The sequence below is a fragment of the Anthonomus grandis genome, chromosome 1, assembly GCF_022605725.1.
Source record: "Anthonomus grandis grandis chromosome 1, icAntGran1.3, whole genome shotgun sequence".
Classification (NCBI taxonomy): Eukaryota; Metazoa; Arthropoda; class Insecta; order Coleoptera; family Curculionidae; genus Anthonomus; species Anthonomus grandis.
Window position 1 is genome coordinate 16,592,711 of NC_065546.1, and position 21,112 is coordinate 16,613,822.

A 21,112-nucleotide genomic window follows, 5' to 3' on the forward strand; every position below is an offset into this window, starting at 1 on the left:
TTGGGAAAGAAAGTAGGTTAAACTGACCACGGTCTATCCGTCTTTTCGTCGGCTCGCTTTCATCGTTTTTATCGTCATTCAAGTGAGAATAAAACGGCTATATCTATTTTAATAAACCCTCAAATGTTACAAGTACAGCAGTACTTAACGCTGATTTAATTAGTGCCATCAAGCTATATTCTGTAGTATCGAGATTGAGGCACAGAGTAATGAGATAAAAACGAAACTCTATCGTAATTTTAAACACTTTAATAAAGATGATTTTTATAAGGACCTGAATAAAGTTGTGTGGGATAATGTGTATTATATCAATAATCTAGACGAAAAAATTCAGTATCTTACTAATAATATTTGCTCATTATTTCATAGACATGCAGCCTTTACGACGTCAAAAATTTCTAAGCCTTATACCCCGTGGATAACTGCAAATGTGCAACTTTTTATAAAAGAAAAAAATAAGGCATTGTCAAGTTTTAAAAAGTCTAAAAATTTGGCCGATTGGGCATATTACAGACAGATGCGTAATCTTGTGCTGGGAATGATTAGGAGAAAAAAAAATATCTGCAATTTCATCAGAACGTCAGAGATAGTAAACAGTTATGGAGAGCTATTAATAATCTAAGTCTAAAAAATATCTCTAATCGTTCTATTCCTTTAAATCTCCGAGATCCAAACAAAATTAATGACTATTTTGCTTCAATTTATAGCCCGTTAGGTAGTTGCCCGGAGAGTTGCTAATTTTCAAAATAAGCAGTTTAAGCATGATCTAAATTTTTCATTTCGATTAGCCAAAGTTGAGGAAATTTCTAAAATAGTCTTAAACCGAAAATCAAATGCACACGGTTGTGATTCAATATCAGCGTCAATGTTGCAACACTGTATTCCAAAGCTATCTCCACATATTACGCATATTATTATAAACTGTTGCCTAGAAACAGAAACTTTTTTTTTAGAAAAACTTTTCTCTTAACACCTTTGGCTAAAGTTAATAATCCGACTAATTTCTGCGACCTTAGACCAATTTCAATTATCCCGGTCATCGCTAAAGTTTTGGAACAGTTTATACAGCCGCAAATTTATGACTTGCGCACCTCCAATAATATTATTCCGCATAAACAATCTGGGTATAGAAAACAACATAGCACGACATCTGTATTACTAAACGTTACCCAAGAGATAATTTCTGCAATGGATAAAGGTGACTCCACAGCACTTATAGTGCTTGACACTCTCACGAGATGTGTCACCTTGGATCATCATTTGCTTTTAGCAAAATTGGCTTATTGTGGCTTTGATAATGTTTCTCAAATGTTTTTTAGATCCTACTTATCCAACAGAAGGCAAATGGTGGTCTTGGAAGATCAGACTTTTTCAAATACCAAATATATAACATCTAAAGTACCTCAGGGATCTGTTTTGGGACCTCTCTTATTTCTGATGTATGTTTCTGATTTGTTTGAAGTTGTAAAATACTGCCAGATCCAGGGGTTCGCAGATGATATGCAAATTTATCATTCTTTTAAAGCTGAATCTGTATTAGAGGCATCAAATAAAATAAACGACTCTCTTCTGATCTTTTTAGAATTTCCTTCTGTTCCTCTGAAAATAATTGAAAACTCAATACTTCAAAGTGTTGTGTCATGTGCTTTACCTCTAAGAACAAAAAAAGATTAACATTGGACGGTTTAAAGATTTTTGTGGGGGGGTAATCAGCTAAGTATGGTTAAATGTGCAAAAAATCTTGGATTGCTTTTGGATGATGAATTGCGCTTTAAGTTACAAGTTTCTAATGTCATTAAGAAGTCATACTATTCTTTAAAGCCATTGTATGCATACAGAGATATACTTAATTTTAAAGTAAGGAAAGATCTGTGTGAGTCTTTAGTACTACCTATTATGAATTACTGCAATATTGTTTATTTTCCATGTTTAGACAAAATCACTGCGTACCGTTTGCAAAAGCTGCAAAATCAATGCTGCAGATTTATTTATGGACTGAGAAAGTATGATAGAGTCTCCGCAAGGCTATGTGAACTTGGTTGGCTGCGCGTGGAAAATCTATTCTATTTGTAATTGGCGGTTTTTGTGCATAGACTGCTAGCGTCGTCTACTTCTCCCTACCTCCGCAAAAAACTTACTTTTCGGAAAAAATTTACTTGAAACAAATCTAAGATTTATAAATAAGTTGTCAATTCCTAGATATTAAACAGCCTTCTTGCGTCGTAGTTTTCTGTATAATGCTGTGGCAATTTACAATGACCTTGTTCCGAATCCTATAAAAAAAATGTCAGTAGCGGGTTTCAAGAAAAAACTAAAGCCACATTTTTTAACAAAACAGAATAGCTAAATTGTCAGTAGGTATTTCTTATTCTATAATTTTTGATTTTTATGAACCAATGGGTGTATATCTGTTTATTTTTATATTACTATAAGTGTTACCATTATAAATGTTAATTATTTTCTTTTTGTTGTGCTATCTAAAATAATTTTGCTTACATTTTTTAAATAGGTTAAGTAGATTAGCCTTTGGCTAGACTTCGCCTATGTACACTATTGAAAAGTACAAATAAAGCCATTATTTATTTATTTCAATATCGGTTCGCATTTAAAGATTCATGAATTCCACACCAAATATTTGTTTTGAAAGCACATTAGTCGCGAGTTTAGATGTTAAATTTGGAATAGTATCACTCCACCAACGTCAATTCATCCGAAAAAAAAATATGTCTTCCCATAAATGGGTTATCTTCTAACATTTCTTGGACATTCTTCCACAGCAGAATTCAAAGCGTCCATCGATCTCCTGGTCTAAACGTATGAATAAATTGGGGCTTGTAAGGGTGGAACCTGTTCCTTTTTAAAATTTTTGAAATCGAATATTTGTTAATAGGATATGACAGGAAGCTGCCTATGTTCGCAAGGATTTTTTTTACAGCGCACGTGTAAGGCACACTTAGTGCAAGAATTCCAGGAGCAAGACTAGAAGAAATGGTTTGTAGTGCCCTAGAAGTAGATTCAACATAGTCATGTCGAAGTGTTTGAGAGGAACTGGAAAAAATGGGTACAAATGTTTCAAATATTTGAAAACTCAGGACATTTCCCAAAGACTGAGTGGCGAAAAATTGAAATTATGATAGAAAAGGCAAATGAAAATAAAAAATATTTACGAAATTCTATTATCAGATAAATCTTCTTTTCCATTACAAGGGAAACACAATCCTTCCGTTGTTTGATATTAGACTCGGGAAAATGAGCACAAAAGTTTTCAGTTCTGTAGAATCCAGTATCCCCAATAAATGAATGTTTAGGGCGACTATTGACCTAATTGATGGTACTTTAAAAGCTCAAAAATAACTTCAGTTGCTGCAAATCCAAGTTCTACCTACCATTCTCTGATTTAGATTACACCTGGGATAGTTTAATTTCGGTTAGGAAAAAAATGTTATCCGTCTTTTTCTAACAATTTTATTAATGATACTGGGGATATTAAATAGCCTAGATCGCCAGATTTGTCCCCAAATTACTTTTGTTTTTAGGATCATCTTAAGGAGACCATTTACAAACACGAATTTAGTAGACCAACAAATTTAGAGCAGTTGCGAGATAAAATTGTTGCATTTTCCAGTGCCATTTCAACATTCAGAAACTCTTTTGGAAGTAAGAAATGGCTTTTAATTTTATTTTTTCATACTGTTTACATTTTCCTACTTTTATCCGATTTTATATTTTATTCTTATTAGAATAACATTGGATAATAAGAATTTTGAAATTACGATTCTGTGTGAGTTTTACACTAATGTATATAAAGCCTGTATCAGAAAAATATTGTAGAAATGCTTGAACTTTTGCGTAATATTTTTCGAAATTTCATCCGAAATTCCACTAAAATCAGATGCTTACTAACGTCGTACTGAAAAACCACGAGGTAACAGGCGAGTAGCAGAGCGCAGGAAATGCATGCGCGCCTTGCCATATTTCGCCTTTAAGCACCTCTGTAGGCGTTATGATAGATTCCCCAATATGTACGAGGTGGTACAGATAAGTACTTAGCCTACAAAAGAAAAACGAAAATTTGGGAGAAGTGACAATTTATTTCTCTACATAATCTCCTTTTAAGTCAATACACTTCACCCAGCGATGTTCTAATTTCTTTAATCTGAAAAATACGAATTTTGTAGTTCTGCAAAGTAGGCGGCGATAACCTCCTCATTCAATTCAAATTTCCGCCCGGCGAGTGATTTTTTTAAAGTTTGGAAACAAGAAGAAGTAGTACGGGGCCAAATCTGGCGAATACGTTGAATGGGACCGAAGTTCGTAGCTCAATTCAATTTAGCCGTGGCGAAAGCGGAGGTGTGAGCTCGGGCGTTGTCATGGTAAAAGCGTATTTTTTTCTGCGCCAAATGGGGCTTTATATTGGGAAATTACGCAATTCGGCGTCTAATTAATTCGGCACAGTAGAGCCTTGAAATTTTTCTGCCCTTCTCCAGGTAGTCGATGAGGATCGCCCCTTGTGAATCCCAGAAAACAGTGGCCATCACATTTCCAGCGAATGCACAGTCTTCGGAGCATGTTCGCCGTTCCCTACTTCGATTTTTCTTTGGTCTCTGGTGTTTACCAGTGGATCCATGTTTCGTCGACCGTCACAAAACGACGCAGAAACTTCTTCGGATTACGTCAAACACTGCTCTGAAGTGGTCTCACGGTTGAGCTTGATGTCCAGAGTGAGCAAACGCGGCACCTATCGCACTAACAGCATTCTCATATCCAATATTTCATGTACGATATGACCTACGCGGTCTTTTGTCTGTCTCAGCTATTTTGCCCACCTTTAATCGGCGGTCTGCCAATACGAGATCATGGATTTTCGTCACACTTTTCTCCGTAAAGCCGTTTTCGAGGCACCTTGGCGTGAGTCATCAAAAACCGACGTGCGACCAGTTGAAACTCGTTAAACCAATTAGTGACGGTTGCTACCGAAGGAGAAGAGTCACCGTACACAGCATCCAAGCGCTCTTTGATTTCGCAGCGCGATTTCTCTTTAAAAGAAGAATCGAATAACCGACCGATATTGCTCTTTTTTCCATTTTTCTAAAATCTGCGGACACCACCGTTTTCACAAGCGGTCAAAACAAGATTACAAGTCCAATTTGGCTGAAATTTTGACAAGAGTGTACTACACTATAGTACATTTCTATTGCGATAGTGGTGAGGCTACCCAATTCGTCTAAAGTTTGAAAAGTACATAAAGAAATTATTCTACAGACAATTTGAATGACGAGTCGGTGATTTTAAAAGAAAATATCTTATTTAAGCGTTATGTTAATTATGAGCATAACCCCAGAGGCCCACGTACAAACAAAAAACAACTTTTAATATGTATTTGATAGGAAGAATAATACCGAAAGTCTAAAGAGGCGTACAGCTTAGACAAATATCATTATTTTGTTCTATTTGCTTGGCATTTTTTAACTCCAATGAGTTAAATAGTTTTGTAAGCCGTTACCTTAAAGAGTTAAGGACAAATTAATAAGTTTCGCTTGTAAATGGGAATTTTACAAATTGCATCTTTAGGGAACTTGCTAGAGATGGCTTTTCCAATTAAAGCTCTTATTTCATAGTTCATCTGAACCTTAAAAATGTAGGTATAATAACATATACAATTCTCAAAAAATATATAATTCTGAAAAACCTTAATTTAAAAAAAGGTTAAAACTTAAATATATTTTGTTTTTTAAAAATGGTACTTATCTAGGTAATTTACAAACATATTCTTTGAGATCCTCTATGGTTATACCTGGTTGATCTTTGGCAATGAAAACTTGAATTCTGTCCATATACGTTGATTGAAAAGTGTTTTTGGATGATTTTGAAGCTTGAGCTAAAAATGTTAAAATAATATAAAAAACGTTAAGGTTAAAAAAATAGTAAAATCTATTATAGATATTTTTACCATGTCAGATCCATAATCGCAAAAAGAAATAGTACAAAATATTAATAGAATTTTGTACTATTAAAACAAAATCTAAAAACCTATTGGATGTGGATAGAGGCCTCGCATAACTAAGGAATTCTACCAATTTTTGGTAATTTTTGCATTTAAATTGAGCATTTTAAAAATGTTTATTGACTCGCGCCATCTGGCCATGCATAAGGCGCTTAGTGTAACTATAGGAAGAAACCCTTAAGAAGTATAAAATGATGAAAGAATTTTTTGCTTTTTCCTAAGTTATACTGAAGATGCCCTGTGTTCGTGACCTTAGAAACATTATAAAATTCTTTTTTTAATTTGTATATTTGAATTCATACTCAATACTAAAGAATGCCACTTAGTTCTACGAGGCGCCTGACTACGTATAAGACCTTTTAATATAAAACATCCAACGACATAAAACATGTCATTGAATCCTATCTAGTCATAGCAGTTACTTGCTTTTTTCTTAATTATAGAGGGCCTAAAATATGAAATCACCCTTAAAAGTAAAAATTTTCTTTTTCCCCTGTAACTAAGAAATCAATGAATGTATCTTGGTTGTATTAACGGTATTAAATTTTAAGTGGTACAGGTTCGTAAAATCCGAAAGATTCCGCAATTATAGCCAAAATAAGGCACAATGTATTGGTAATTTTCTAGAGCTGGATAACTGTTTCTATTTCTAAACACGTACAAAAATGCATATATAAATTTTAATGTGAGACGTTTTATTAATATTCGTGTTTGCTATTCCAGTTTAATCGGAGAACTGTATTTAGGCGAAAACTTATAATTGCTATATCTGAGGAATTAGGACTAAAAAAAATTCATTGAAAATAATTTCTTTAATACGGAGAGGTGAAGAACATAATGTAATAGGTAACTTGTTTTCACTTATTCCTTAACCCCCAGCTACCCCAATTTTATAATTTTAAATGGCAGCCCCTTTTCAATGGTAAGATACTTTTAATGTAGTAGTTTTTTAGTTTTTTTAAATAACACATAGTTCAAAAATTAAAGTTAAATTTTGTATTAATAATTTATGAAACAAGCTTGATCTGTCGAGTCAGATTGCGTCTAAAAAACAACGGACTTTAGGTGGTCTCAGAGGAAGAAATCAAAAGACGATAGGTCCAGAGACCTAGGATGCCATTGGTTATCTTCTTGTAAATCCATTAATTAAGATAATTATTTTTTAATAATTGCCTAACTAGAACTATACAAGGTGTTACTTAATGTTATATCATAGTTTGACGGGCGAAATTATGGACCGATTTTAAGTCGAAACGTTTATATAAACGTGAGCCCTAAGATACAGTGTGTTAAGGTTTTATTTTATTTTCAGTTTTTCAAAGACGGTTTGAGATATTGAACTGAATTTTGGCAAAAGATATTATTGTACAAAAAATATCACATAAAATCTTATTAGATGCAGTAGCGGCTAGTGCTAAGGGGCACGAACGCCCATATTCTTGTAATAAAACCGTTAAACTGTTAAGCTCCCCTAACCTACATAATTAACTTCTCATTGGAAGGGTGTATAAGAAAGTAATTTTAAGTACCTCCGCAAGAGTACAAATAGTAACTGGCCGTTGCCCACGTTGGTGGTATACGATTCCACAAGGTCTCGAATCGAGTGCAAAACCGATGTGACGTCACGGGAAGCTGTGTTTCCTACGTTCCAGGTTCAGCAGCGTCTGAATAGTTTATTATGCATCTAGTGTCTAATAATGAATACCAGGAACGATATTTTAGAAAATAGGACAGTGTCCTTTGAATAAAAACTTGAAATTAAAAAGCTAAGTCGTCCTATGCCCGAGATATAAGTAAAATCAACGGTAGCATACAAATTTCGCTTGAATGTTTGTAAAAATTATTCAAAAAAAAGTAAAGATGGAAAAACAATGTCATCAGCAAATAGAATTATACTTCATTTAAATTCAGATAATTTTAATTTCCTGTTAAAAGCCCTTCATAATATTATAAATTCACAAGTTCAAATATATTTTAATCAAGTTTAGTCAAGAAGTGCGTTCAGTCAAAAAATGCGAAAGGGAATGTATATGTCGTAGTCCTATTGTGAAATCCGCTTTTTCGCGAAGATCCTAGGATCTTCATGAAGTGCCGGCTGATAGTGAAAAATGATCATTTTACACTCTATATAACGATATAACATGGTCAGCCGGAATTTTTCCGCCAGATCATGTCATATCGTTATTACACAACCAGCCTAACTTAAACAGTCGCCTCTTCATGAAGTGCCGGCTTATAGTGAATAAAGCGGCTTCCGTATTTAATTTGTTTTGGTTTGTTTACTTAGTGTGTCCAAGTCTCAGTGTAGGTGCCAAAATGGAACTAAATAATGAATTATTATTCTCAAAACACTACGAGGAGTTTTACAAAAAATTTCCTAGGAAAAAGCCGTATAGTGGGGAGCAATTAAAAAAGGTAAATAATAAAATATCGAAATTGGTTTTGTTTAGAGGTTATATTTCAAAATTAGTTTGCAGAGTTGTCAGATGCATAATATTAGGAAGATTTAAAGTGGATGAAAATAATTATAAAATATTTCATGTAAATAAGATTTTGCACACTTCTTTTAAAAAATCTGTCAACATTTTGGATATCACACTTAACGTAACTTAAAGAAAAACATTTTTTTAGATGGTAAATACGTTTTTTTTTGCAATTTCTACATTATAATTAGGTATACCATCTATAAAACTCACATTGCACAATAATATTGAGTGTCTATGGGCCTCTTTACAGAAAATGTTTATATTAGAATTTATTCTTCCTATTGATTCTTTCATTTCCTACTTATTGTCAAAATTGGAACCCAAAAATTGTCATATACTTACTACTCGATAATGGAAAACTAAAAATTTAATTAGTTAAGAACAACATATTATTTATTTTCAGATTGCTGAAGAAATCATCACTGCCAAAAACAAAAGTTTTACAACTAAAACAAGAAGAGAGTATCATCTTCTAAATAACTATGATATAGTAACAATGAATGGAGAGACATGTGTGATCAAAAAGGTATCGAATCAGGGTGATCCGGTTATTTATATTTAGAAGTGAAGTATAGCGGGTTAAGGACAGAAATCAAACCTCAAGATTTGAAATTAGCCGACGTTTCGACGTTTATTTACGTCTTTTTCAAGGCTGAAAAAGATACAATTGCTACAAAATGGTGAAAGCGATAGTTATTAATATAATAGTTAAGAAACCACCAAACAAAAACACAAATAAAACGGAGAACAAAGCATAAAAGTTAAAATTAAGATGACTTACCAAATTTACATTAGAGGTTTACGTAATAATTAAAACCTAATAACATCTCCATCATACATACACCACAGATACGATTGTTATACATTAAAATATGCAGCACAACCATTAAGTAAAACCAAAAAAAACACACAGTATACATAAAATAAAATTGGCTTATATCACAGATTGATTCACAATGAATAAGTAGTACGTATAATAATTATAGTAAAAAATAGCACCTTCTAAGTCAGTGTTTAGTAGTACGGTATACCAAACCTGAGCTCAACTCAAGGGGAGTACGATCTTTTAATTGGGAAAACAATACACTGCTTGAGTTTATGTTGTAAAAAGCCAGTACATACAACATAAACTCAAGCAGTGTATTGTTTTCCCAATTAAAAGATCGTACTCCCCTTGAGTTGAGCTCAGGTTTTGGTATACCGTAACCTTGTCGTAATTGTGAACAGTGTTATATAGGTATCACTAGGCAGCATTTAAAGAACAGACTATATCAGCTTCAATATGATTGTAGAGTCATAAATATGAACAAAAAAGATAAGACCGCTTTAGCACAGCATCACTTTTCCACAGGGCATAACTTCAATTTTGATGATGTTAGCATAGTTGATAGAGAGAGGCACTATCTTAAACGCAATATCAGTGAAATGATACACATCCAACTGCATAATTCTGTTAATCACCGAACCGATACTCAGGGCCTAAGTACACAATATAATCACATTTTAAAGCTGTATAAATCCAAACTGTAAAGTACTTAACTTTTTAACGAGCCCAGGTAATATTAAACCTATTTTACAGACATAAAAAGAATGTGCATCATTCCTGCTTTATAACAATAAATTCTGCGTACAGTTACTACTAAACACTGACTTAGAAGGTGCTATTTTTTACTATAATTATTATACGTACTACTTATTCATTGTGAATCAATCTGTGATATAAGCCAATTTTATTTTATGTATACTGTGTGTTTTTTTTTTGGTTTTACTTAATGGTTGTGCTGCATATTTTTTTTATGTATAACAATCGTATCTGTGGTGTATGTATGATGGAGATGTTATTAGGTTTTAATTATTACGTAAACCTCTAATGTAAATTTGGTAAGTCATCTTAATTTTAACTTTTATGCTTTGTTCTCCGTTTTATTTGTGTTTTTGTTTGGTGGTTTCTTAACTATTATATTAATAACTATTGCTTTCACCATTTTGTAGCAATTGTATCTTTTTCAGCCTTGAAAAAGACGTAAATAAACGTCGAAACGTCGGCTAATTTCAAATCTTGAGGTTTGATTTCTGTCCTTAACCCGCTATACTTCACTTCTACATCTATTGGAGGGACGTTAATGTTTGTACCAGTTATTTATATTATTTCGGAATAAGACATTTACAAAAGATTAAAAGATATTCACTTTAATTGTGGCCACGGTTCTAGAGACAAAATGATTAATTGGATACAACAAAATTGTTCCATCCGAAAACCATGCATTGAAATGTTTCTAAAAGCCTGTGAAACTTGCCAGCTAAAAAAAAACTGTAGCTAAAGTTGTGGTGAAGCCAATTCTAACTCATTCTTTTATGACTCGAGGACAAGTAGATTTAATCAATTTACAATCTATTGCTGATGGAGAGTTCAAGTGGATTTTGAATTTTCAAGATCACGTCACTAAGTATATATGCCTAAGACCTCTACGATCAAAACATGCCACTGAAGTTGCTCAAGAACTAATAAAGATTTTTTTACAATTTGGTGCCCCTTCAATTTTCCAAAGCGATAATGGCCGAGAGTTTGCTTGCAAAATAATAGAAGAGTTGAAATTGCTTTGGCCGCAGTTACATATAATACATGGTAGACCTCGACATCCTCAGAGTCAAGGCAGCGTCGAAAGAGCTAATCAAGATATAGAAAATATGATTAGAGCTTGGATGAGGGATAATAATACTACAGCTTGGTCAGCAGGTTGCTACTTCGTACAGTGGTAGAAAAATAATTCTTTACACCGAGTGATAGGTAGAACCCCATTTAAGGCTGTATTTGGAAGTGATTCCAAATTAGGTCTTCAGTCTACTAGCCTTCCACCATATATGGTACCAACTATATCCACGGAAGAAGAGCTGGAAGAACTTACCAACGAGCTAAGTGCAAATCAGGAAAACCCTGAGTATAAAGCAGATTCAGATGATGGTTTAGAAAAAACTGAAAATAATACTGCTTTATATGATCAAAATAATGGGAAAAATATGAATGATATTTTATCAGAAAAAGAAAATAATGATACTCTTAATATTACCAGTCAAGAACACACAGTTTGCGATGATATCCTTATACCCGAAGATCCGGATATTCCAATGAGAAGCGAAATTGGTGAATTGCAGAGTTCTGATTTTTGTGTAGAATGTCAAGAGCTAATTTATAATGCGCCAGCAATTGTATGTGAAATGTGTAATTTTTCTGTACATTTTTCATGCGCGATAAATAAAACGATGTGTAATATATGTAATAATTCGAAAACAATCGAGGCGCAACAGTTATCAGCATTTGCAGGTCAAAAGCGCCAGGCTGATCAAATGGTAGCTGCGACAAAAAAAATTTTACCTAATGTTGATGTGGGTGAATGCGTCCTTATTAATATTGATAAAGTTGATCGCAGTCCAGGGGATCCTCAAAACCTTATTACTGTCGTAACGGACATTAAAAATGGAGTGTATCAGGTTGGCACTGTCGGAGGTATTATTAAATCGTGGTTTAATAGACCAGATATAAAAAAAGCAACAGCTGGGTTTATTACTTTGGATCAAATAAATAAAAATAAGTTTATATCAGTAAGGGAGGCAGTATCTTTAGAATCTCTTTTTAAAGGACAAGGTTACGTTAAATGTTCATGCCAACCATCTAAAACTCAATGTAAAAGCAAAAGATGTCAGTGCTTTAAAGCAAATATGCAATGTAATTCACAGTGTCACAAAAGTGGTCAATGTGCGAATAAATAAGTAAATTTTGTTTAAACTTCATGTTTTACTATATTTTAGTATTATTTTTATTTTTTTTAAATAAATATTTTTGTTTATATTTTTGTTATAAATACACGCACGTATCTGTATCAGATTAAATAAAGTTTAATTCCAGACGGATCATCTCATTACATTAATATTTGGGCTAATTGTAATAATATATCTTATTTTTCATAATCAGCCGGCTTTTCGTGAAGTATGATTATTTTTCACAATCAGCCGGCTCTTCGTGAAGTGGCGACTATTTAAGTTAGTCTGATTGCGAAGCAAGCGAAATTACACTATATGGGGGAAAAGGCCCGGCTGATTGTGTAAAATGATCATTTTTCACTGGTCAGCCGGCACTTCATGAAGATCTTAGAATCTTCGCGAAAAAGCGGATTTCACAATAGGACTACGACATATATATCCTTAAGTATGTAATAAATTTTCAAAAACACGAACGCGAAATTTGACAACAACATTTGATTCATTATTTGGACAACGTATTGAATTGCCTGCATCTAAAAGGCTAAAAGAATACTGCTAATTAAAATATAACTTAGATATTTTTGGGAGCTACAAAAAACTCTTCCTTAACTGATTTTTGATGAAACAAAGAACGCTTATCGATTTATTAATACTGGTCAATGAAAGTCCAAAGTTGCGAAATGCTACAACCTGAGAATATATTCTGGAGAGGGACAGGGAAAAATCTTTAATCTATTCCAGGCAGTTGAAGATTTATTAAAATATCTTCTAGGCAGTCAAAAGAATCAAAATGATGTCGAATGCCTTTAAGAATCAAATAAAAAGATTATATTGGAATTTGAAAGGAATACTGATACCTGGAAAAATAGTCTCGAGAGAGAAGGGAAAAATCTTTCATTTATTCCAGGCAGTTGAAAAGGAAATGAAAATGACAAGTGGCTGGAGGAATGAAATAAAATGATTTTATTAAAATTAATAAGAAATGCTAATAACTGGTGATATATTATTCTGGACAATAGAGATTATATGTGTGGTAGTCGAGACAGCACTAGTAATTTACGTTTTTATAAAAGGCAAAAAACACAAAATCTACAGCATCACAGAATCATTAGATTTTGTGTTTTTGCTTTAAAAAAAAAATAAACGTATGACCAGCATCTTTGGAAAAATGGATGAGTTTTCGAGACTAGTAATTTAGCTACTTCCGTTTTTTTAATTTGAAATAAAAAAAATATTTAAAAGAATGTTTTCCTGAAACTCATAAAATTTAAGACATTATTTGTACTACTCCAATGACGACTTGGGAGTGTGAAAGGTGAAGGATGATAAAATTAATGCTCTTTAAATAGAAAAAAAACTTGCACAGAATATTTAAGATTTGTGATGAGAATAGATTAGAATTACAATAAAGTGATTGAAGTATTTGCTGCCTCAAAAAATAGAATAATAGATTTTAAATATATTCAATCGAACATGATTTTCCAGTTTTTATTCCTTAAATACTTTCTTTTTTTTGGTTCGCATTCGGTTTCATCCGGTTTGCTAATGGGAGGATTCAAACGAATAAATTCTACTTGGTCCAAAGCCAGAGTTATTAAGAGGACCCGAAAGCTCCAAAAATGTTTTTTTTTAATAATTTCCGGTGAAGAATTTCCGATCTGGCGGATCATCTACGCCACAATTTTTATCACTCATTTCTTATTACCATTTACTTGCGCTCCCCAAATTAAAAAGCCACGAACCGCCACTGATTTGATATTCACTTTTTTTTAGTGACCAGGAGCGTAGCTGCGACAAATTGTCAATACAATTTTACAAAAAAATACTAGGCCAGAGAAAAAAAATGTGTTTGTAATAATTATCGATTAATTATTAACATAAAAGACCTCTGTACATAAACAAAAAAAAAAGAAATAAGTAAAACAAACAGTGATATAACAATAACAAGAAAAATAGTATAACAAACAAAGTAAATAAAAAAAATAATTAAATACAATAATATTACACAATTTGCAAAAGATGTTGGAAATGGTCACCCTTTGCCTCTATGTAGGACTCTGCTCTTATAGAATTACGAACTCTTTCCAAAATTCTATGAGTGTTTCTTATAGCTTCACATCCGTCAATAATTCTATTTTTTAGTTCTTCTAATGTAACAATTGGTGTATGATAAACCAATGTTTTCAGTTTCTCCACAAATAAAAATGTAGGTCAGGTGATCCAGGTGGCCAAAATTATGGTTCTCCATGCCTATTCAATGATTTTCGTAGACTATTTTAATGCTCACAAGCCAATATGCTAAAGTGCGCTGGAGCACCATCATGCAGAAACCAAAGTTGTTGCCGTAACTTTTTCATATTCTGAATTTTCGAAAAAAAAGACAAGAAAATTATAATAATAGTGTCCGTTAAGGTGTCCTGATAAAAAAAATTGATGCAATTAAATCGGATAAATTGTTGAATACGATACCGATTTAAACGTGGATTGAATATTATTGCTGAAAAGGTGTCTCTGTAATAGCATGGTTCTCTTGGGTCCAGTAATGATTGTTATAAAAATTGGTTATTGCATGTCAAGAAAAAAAATTGCTCGTCCGTAAACAAGATTTTGGTATCCAAATGAAGATTTTTGGTTCCTTTTTGAAGATACAATCTACAAAATTGCGTACGCGGTTAATAATCTCTAGGAGGTAATGCATAAACGACTTCTATGTAAAAAGAATATAACAAAGAATCTTTTAAATTTCTCAAGCCGCCTTGTAGCAGATGCTTAATTTTAAGCCGGACAACGATGAATGTTGTATCAATAAATATATCTGGTGCTTGGTTCTAAAAGGGCCAAAGTCATAAATCGCAATTTTTGACAAATTGACTTTAAAGGTAATGAGGTCGCATTAGGTTTGGTTTTTACAACATAGATAGGTTTCTATATTTTTCTTAAGCTTGATTTGGGTATAGAGGATATTGGTTTTAAAAAAAAAAATCTTAAAAATGTATAAAATAAATTTATTTTTCAAAAAAAAATGTCATTTGCCTTTTTTTAATAAATAATAAATTAAACTAATAACACTTTGGCCCAACTTAAAAAAATCAAAATGAAACTAAAAATACAAGAAAAAACTTCGCAAAAGTCGTTGAACATACATTTTGATAAAAATATAATAAAATATAGGCACCTAAAGCGAATCTTCATCATCTTCACTTTCACCAAGATTATCAATTGCAGGCTCAGAAGAAGTTAGTCCATTAAGAAACTGCAGATAGTATGGCTGACTGTTTTTATCAATAAATGGTAATAAGTCCCTCAAATGGTGTACTTTATTTTTTGGAATGCCTAACGGTTTTTTATTAATAGGGAAAAGATTTATTGCATTTTCGGAATTAGGGGTTGATTTTCTTAATAAATTTAAAGATATGGCTCGTCTTCAGCAAAAGTGGGAATTTTTTGTATTTCAGCAGACCAGGATTTTCGGTAGAATAGTGAATGACTCTTATTTTAGCCCAAACAACAGGGTTTCCCAAAGTATTCACTTTTTTGTGCTGAAACTTTCCCGAAAGGAGTGACTTAAAACTCAAGAATTCTTCCTGAGCCATCTCATGCACAAAAATTGGGGGTTTCCTAGGCACTAAACGAATTAAATTGGCCCAGTCTCTAGGAATTTCTATCTTTAAATTCCCGCCTATACGTGAACATGAGGGCGCCTCAAAAGAGTGACATGCATTTTGCAAAATAGTATAATCCTTATTGATATGGTCGTCTAAATTACCAGTCTGAATCTCCTTATTTGATAATACTTTCACAGCTTTTGGTAATTCGGATAATCCAGTAAAGACTTCGTCTTTCAAATTCGACGATCGTGACTCAACAGGTGTTTTATCGGTTACATTAGATTCTGTTTGCAAGGATTTTGCTTCCTCAAAAACTACTGTAAAAAAAACAAATGCATAGATATATTTTTTTTAATTAAATTAAAAATAACTGCATAATACTTAAGCAGCTAATGCTGATTTCGAGTCACTTAGTAAACTTAATGATTAAAAAAAAAAAAACGTATGACTAATTTTTATACGACAAAATTATTAGCTATAAAAACAGTCTCATTAGCTTTCAACTTGCATACGTGAATATAAAAAGTATTTCAATTACTTATTTTAGTTACTATTAATACTATTTCTATTTTAAAAACATTATAACAACTCACTTATTGATATTAAATTTTATTATGTACCCTAGGCAATTTTGAAATCAAAATTATGATATATTTAAGTCTTTACCTGAATCATTGTAACCAGTTTTAGAACTTAAACACAAATTTACCAACTTTTGGCCACGGGATAACATTATAAATAGGAGTAAAATTAAACTAAAAAACTAGTATTTCTCCTTTCTAATGCATAAAATAACAAATCAACACTTAAAACACGTTGTTATTCAGAGCAACAGTCAAAACAAATTGAGAAGCAGTAAGAAAAACAAATGCCTAATTCAGGGCCATTGTTGCAACAGATCAAAACCTGGATGTTCACATTGGCCCTTTTATTGAAAAAAGAGTATAGAATTGAAATGTTGACATTGGCCTTTAGCGGATTTGTAATTTTTTTAACCTTGTTCCTGTGAAGATAGACTTTGGCCCTTATTACAAATAATAATCTGGTCTGTGCCGATTTCAAAAATGCACTTAAGCCCAAATCTAAAAAAAATGACTTTGGCCCTTTTAGAACCAAGGCCCAGATATATTGTATACAATAATTTTCCATTTTTTAACTAGCATAATATGCGTTTTAAAACCAAAGGAGAAATAAAAACAAACTGCCAAAATAATCATTAATGTCAGTGTAATAATGTTTATAACAACAATCGCTGGCAACGAGCAAAACTAACTTGATTTATTTCAGTTTATGAACATAGCAAAAATGAAAGCATTTTTTCATTTATGACTGATTGATAATTATTAAAAAATATTTTTTTTAAATTTTAATTCATTAAAATTGTATTGAAAATTCGTTATAGCTACGCGGAAGAGATGTGTCTTTATAGCAAAATGTCCTGTGCCAAAATCAGCCACAACCAGGTCAATATCTTACACCGTATTTGCAAAAATTAATTAAAAACTTAAAATAAAACTTTAACACACTTTGTATTAAAAACTAAGTATTTAAGGGCCCACGTTTATATGATTTTTTTAACTTCAAATTATGACATAACACTAACTAACACCTTGTATAATTAGGTGCTCCATCCTCTTGAAAACTAAATACATCTAAAGATAAATTGACGTATAGAACTTTTTAGCTTGTCAGCCTACATTTTGCCGTTCAAATTTCCTTCTATGAATAATGGACCAATAATTGCATCTCCCAAACATTAGGTGGACATATATGAATACTCGTGGGTTTTTATAATTCCATTAACGACAGTTCTGTTTATTTACGTGCCCATTTAAATAGAAAGTGTACCCATGACTAAAGCAAATACATTTGAAAGTCAAGGTTGTGCAGTAATTTTAGATATTACAATTTCACAAAACTCAATTACTTTTTGAAGTCAGTGCCATTAAGTTCTTTCCATTTTTTAAGGCTCTGAATTTTATATAATTTAACTACTTGCGATTTTTGATTTTTTTTATTCCTCAGATATAATCGTCACCCAGTATTGTTTGCACCAAGGAAAAAAAGTCCTACCTTTATTGGCCCTAATCAACAGCACAGAAGAAACACTGTATTTATCGCAAATCGCTCGAAAACCTAGACCCGGAAGCATTATGCAATTGTCACGTCTAGCGAGGCTAAAGTCTTCAGGAAGTTCATTCAGTGGTTTCAGCGGTTTGGGTCTGACTCTTACTGCATATATCTGTTCAGACTCTTTATTAACTGCTTTACAGTAAATACGGATTTGCTTTTGCCTGGAGATAAAAAGAACAAGGTTAAGTAAGATATAAACTAATCATTTCAGAATTAATTAAATCTCTAATTTTCATTTTAAAAATATTTTTTCTGTTGTTTTTTTATATGACAGAATTACTGCAATATTAATACAAAATACTGTCCATGTTTTTATTAGACCATATATATATATATATATAATCAATATTTTAAAATATTTCATACTCCCAATGCTTGGAAATTGCCAAATACCGATATACAAGGCAGCTAACCCAACAAGTTCAAAAAATTATACACTAGTCCCAGTAATAAACTATTTGGTTAAATTATTTAATGATCACAAGAAACGTATAATTACTTAAAAAAAAATGGTATATTAAAATTTCAATTAAGATGGAATGATCTACAGAGAATACAACATTTAATAAAATAATATAACAATATATTAGCTATCATTTTAGATCTCTCTCTATGATATAAAATAGCTTAGTAGAATCAATTTTAAAACACGACTTGGTCATATGGGATGACTTACTTAAATTGAAACGAATTTAAGAAATCTGGGAATAGGTCAAATTACTATTTTAGCAATTCTACTTCATAGAAAAAAACGATGCTATACAGGGAAAATCAAGTATTTAATAACAGAAACTTCTTTGCTTTTTTATGTATACCTCATTGCCGAAAATTCAAAACATGTTCAATTACTACTTATCTACACTAACTCAACTAAAATGTATTCAACAAAAATAAATATACCAAAAATTGAACATAATCCCAGCACACTATTACACCTCGTGCGTATATACGCGATATATGCGTGTGCTAACTAATATAAAATATAAACTTAGACTATAAAAAAATAACATAATAATAAACTAGTTGAATTATTTTTAAAATTATTTTACTTATTAGAAATCTTTGACTACTTTACACAAATGTTGTTCTCCATCAGAAGATATCTAGTTTGTTTTTAACTTTTGTGAAGATTACAGAAATGTAGACAATATTAAGATTTATGAACTGCTGCAGTTCATGAAACTTGAAGATAAGTTTTCTTATTTTGTTTGGAATGTACTAAGTGTGTTCTATTTAAGGTTGTTTTCAATATCAAATTTTTGTCGCCAACAATGGAGGAACCATGATCTTGGCTAAGCAAACAATTGAAACGATTTTTTGTAATATTGATAAGTATGATAATCTTCTGTTAGAGAATGTTTTTGAATTCTCTCTTTCTTTTTGTAAGCGTTTTAATTTATATATTATTTGTGTTTATAGGCCACCTACAGGAGATATTGCTATGTTTCTGGACAAACTTGATTCTCTTTTATCCCAGTTGTCTCTACACTCTAAGGTTATATTGGCTGGTGACTTTAATATCAACTACACTGATGAAACCTTGCCACGTACTTCTCTTTTAAGTATTTTAAATTCTTACAACTTGAAAATGCACGTTCTTTCTCCCACACGAATAACTTCTTCATCTGCAACTACAATTGACTATTTCTGTACAAATTTTGATGACGTTTTATGCACAGTACTCCCATCTGGTATTTCTGACCATAAAGCTATTCTTGCTAAAATGCCATATAATACTGTATCATCTTCATCTCATATATGGGAAGAATTTTCAGCAGGAGACATTTCAATGCTTTTTCTGCTGCTACAGCTTCGGTAAATTGGAATGCACTTGAAACGGCTTCTGACCCACTTACTTTATTTTTTCAAGTTCTGTGTGATAAGATCAATCAGTGCTTTCCTAAAATGAGGCTTAAAACTAAGAAACGAAAACCATGGGTTACAAAAGGCCTTAGAATTTGAGCTAAAAACCTCCGTTTTTTGACTAAATTGTGCAAATATACCACAAATGAAAATATCCTTGTATATCATCAGAAATACCGTAGTCTGTACAGAAAGACAATTAAAGCAGCAAAATCTAATTATTATAGGGATCGCTTAAAAATGTCATCAAATAGGCAAAGAGAGTGTTGGTCGATTATTAATGATTTTAGACATTGCCATAGAAAAGTATCTGAACCGGAGTTAGAACCTGACATTTTAAACGACTATTATTGTGATATACCTAATATCTTGCTCAAGGGTATTCGTAGTAACATTGATCCCTTACACTATCTTCAACAAGTGTCGGTTGAGCATTCATTTTTCTTTCATCCTGTCGATCTTACCGAAGTAAAAAATGCAATAAAACGCCTAAAAAACCATAAATCATCTGGAGCTGATGGGATATCTTGTTACTCTTTTTGCCTGATTCAGCCTTAATTGCTTTAGTTTCTGCCATAAACAATTCTTTACATATTGGCATTTTTCCTTCATGTTTAAAAGAGGCAGTGGTTATCCCTCTTCATAAGGGTGGAGATTTGGATCAGCCTTGTAATTTCCGTCCCATTTCTATTTTGTCTACCCTCTCTAAGATAGTTGAAAAACTTGCAAAACGCAGAATTTTGTCCTTTTTATATCATAATGGCATTTTGTCTGCAAATCAGTTTGGATTTCAAGCCGGTAAAGGGACTCATGATGCTGTTTTTAGCTTTTTGGAGAGCGTCTATGTGTCCTTGAATTCTGGAGAGTCATCGGCGGCAGTGTTTTGTGATCTATCCAAAGCATTTGACTGTGTGGATCATGGAATACTGTTATCTAAGCTCGATAAATATGGTTTTAGGGGCGAAGCGTTGCGATAGCTTGAGTCATATCTATCAAATCGTACTCAGAAGGTTACAGTGTCTGGGCGTTTGTCTGCTTCTAGATCCCTAAAATGCGGCGTTCCCCAGGGTTCAGTGTTGGGACCACTGTTATTTTTACTGTATGTGGATGACTTGAGTTCATTGAAACTGCAGGGCAAGGTGGTTCAGTTTGCTGATGATACCACCATACTATGGAGCCATAAAAATTCTGATTATAGTAAGACTTATATCCTTGAAGACCTTCAGATTTTATCAGGGTGGTGTGCTTCCAACAGGCTC

At 32.5% G+C, this 21,112-nt stretch overlaps 1 protein-coding gene across 4 annotated transcripts in view; it reads right to left on the bottom strand.

Moving 5' to 3' along the window:
- Nucleotides 1-5,660: 5,660 nt before the first annotated feature.
- Nucleotides 5,661-21,112, bottom strand: part of LOC126745002 (cap-specific mRNA (nucleoside-2'-O-)-methyltransferase 1) — a 45,926-nt gene continuing 30,474 nt past the window's right edge. For 2 of the 4 annotated variants that reach the window (XM_050452641.1, XM_050452664.1), the window contains 2 exons: nucleotides 17,931-18,151; nucleotides 5,661-5,878 (listed from right to left, as the gene is read on the bottom strand). In XM_050452641.1, coding sequence (XP_050308598.1) covers nucleotides 5,745-5,878; nucleotides 17,931-18,151 — 355 coding nt within the window. In that variant the 3' untranslated portion in view covers nucleotides 5,661-5,744. Of the gene's footprint in view, nucleotides 5,879-14,078; nucleotides 14,902-17,930; nucleotides 18,152-21,112 lie in introns of those variants that run through there. The other 2 variants (XR_007663409.1, XM_050452655.1) reach the window with 2 other exon arrangements.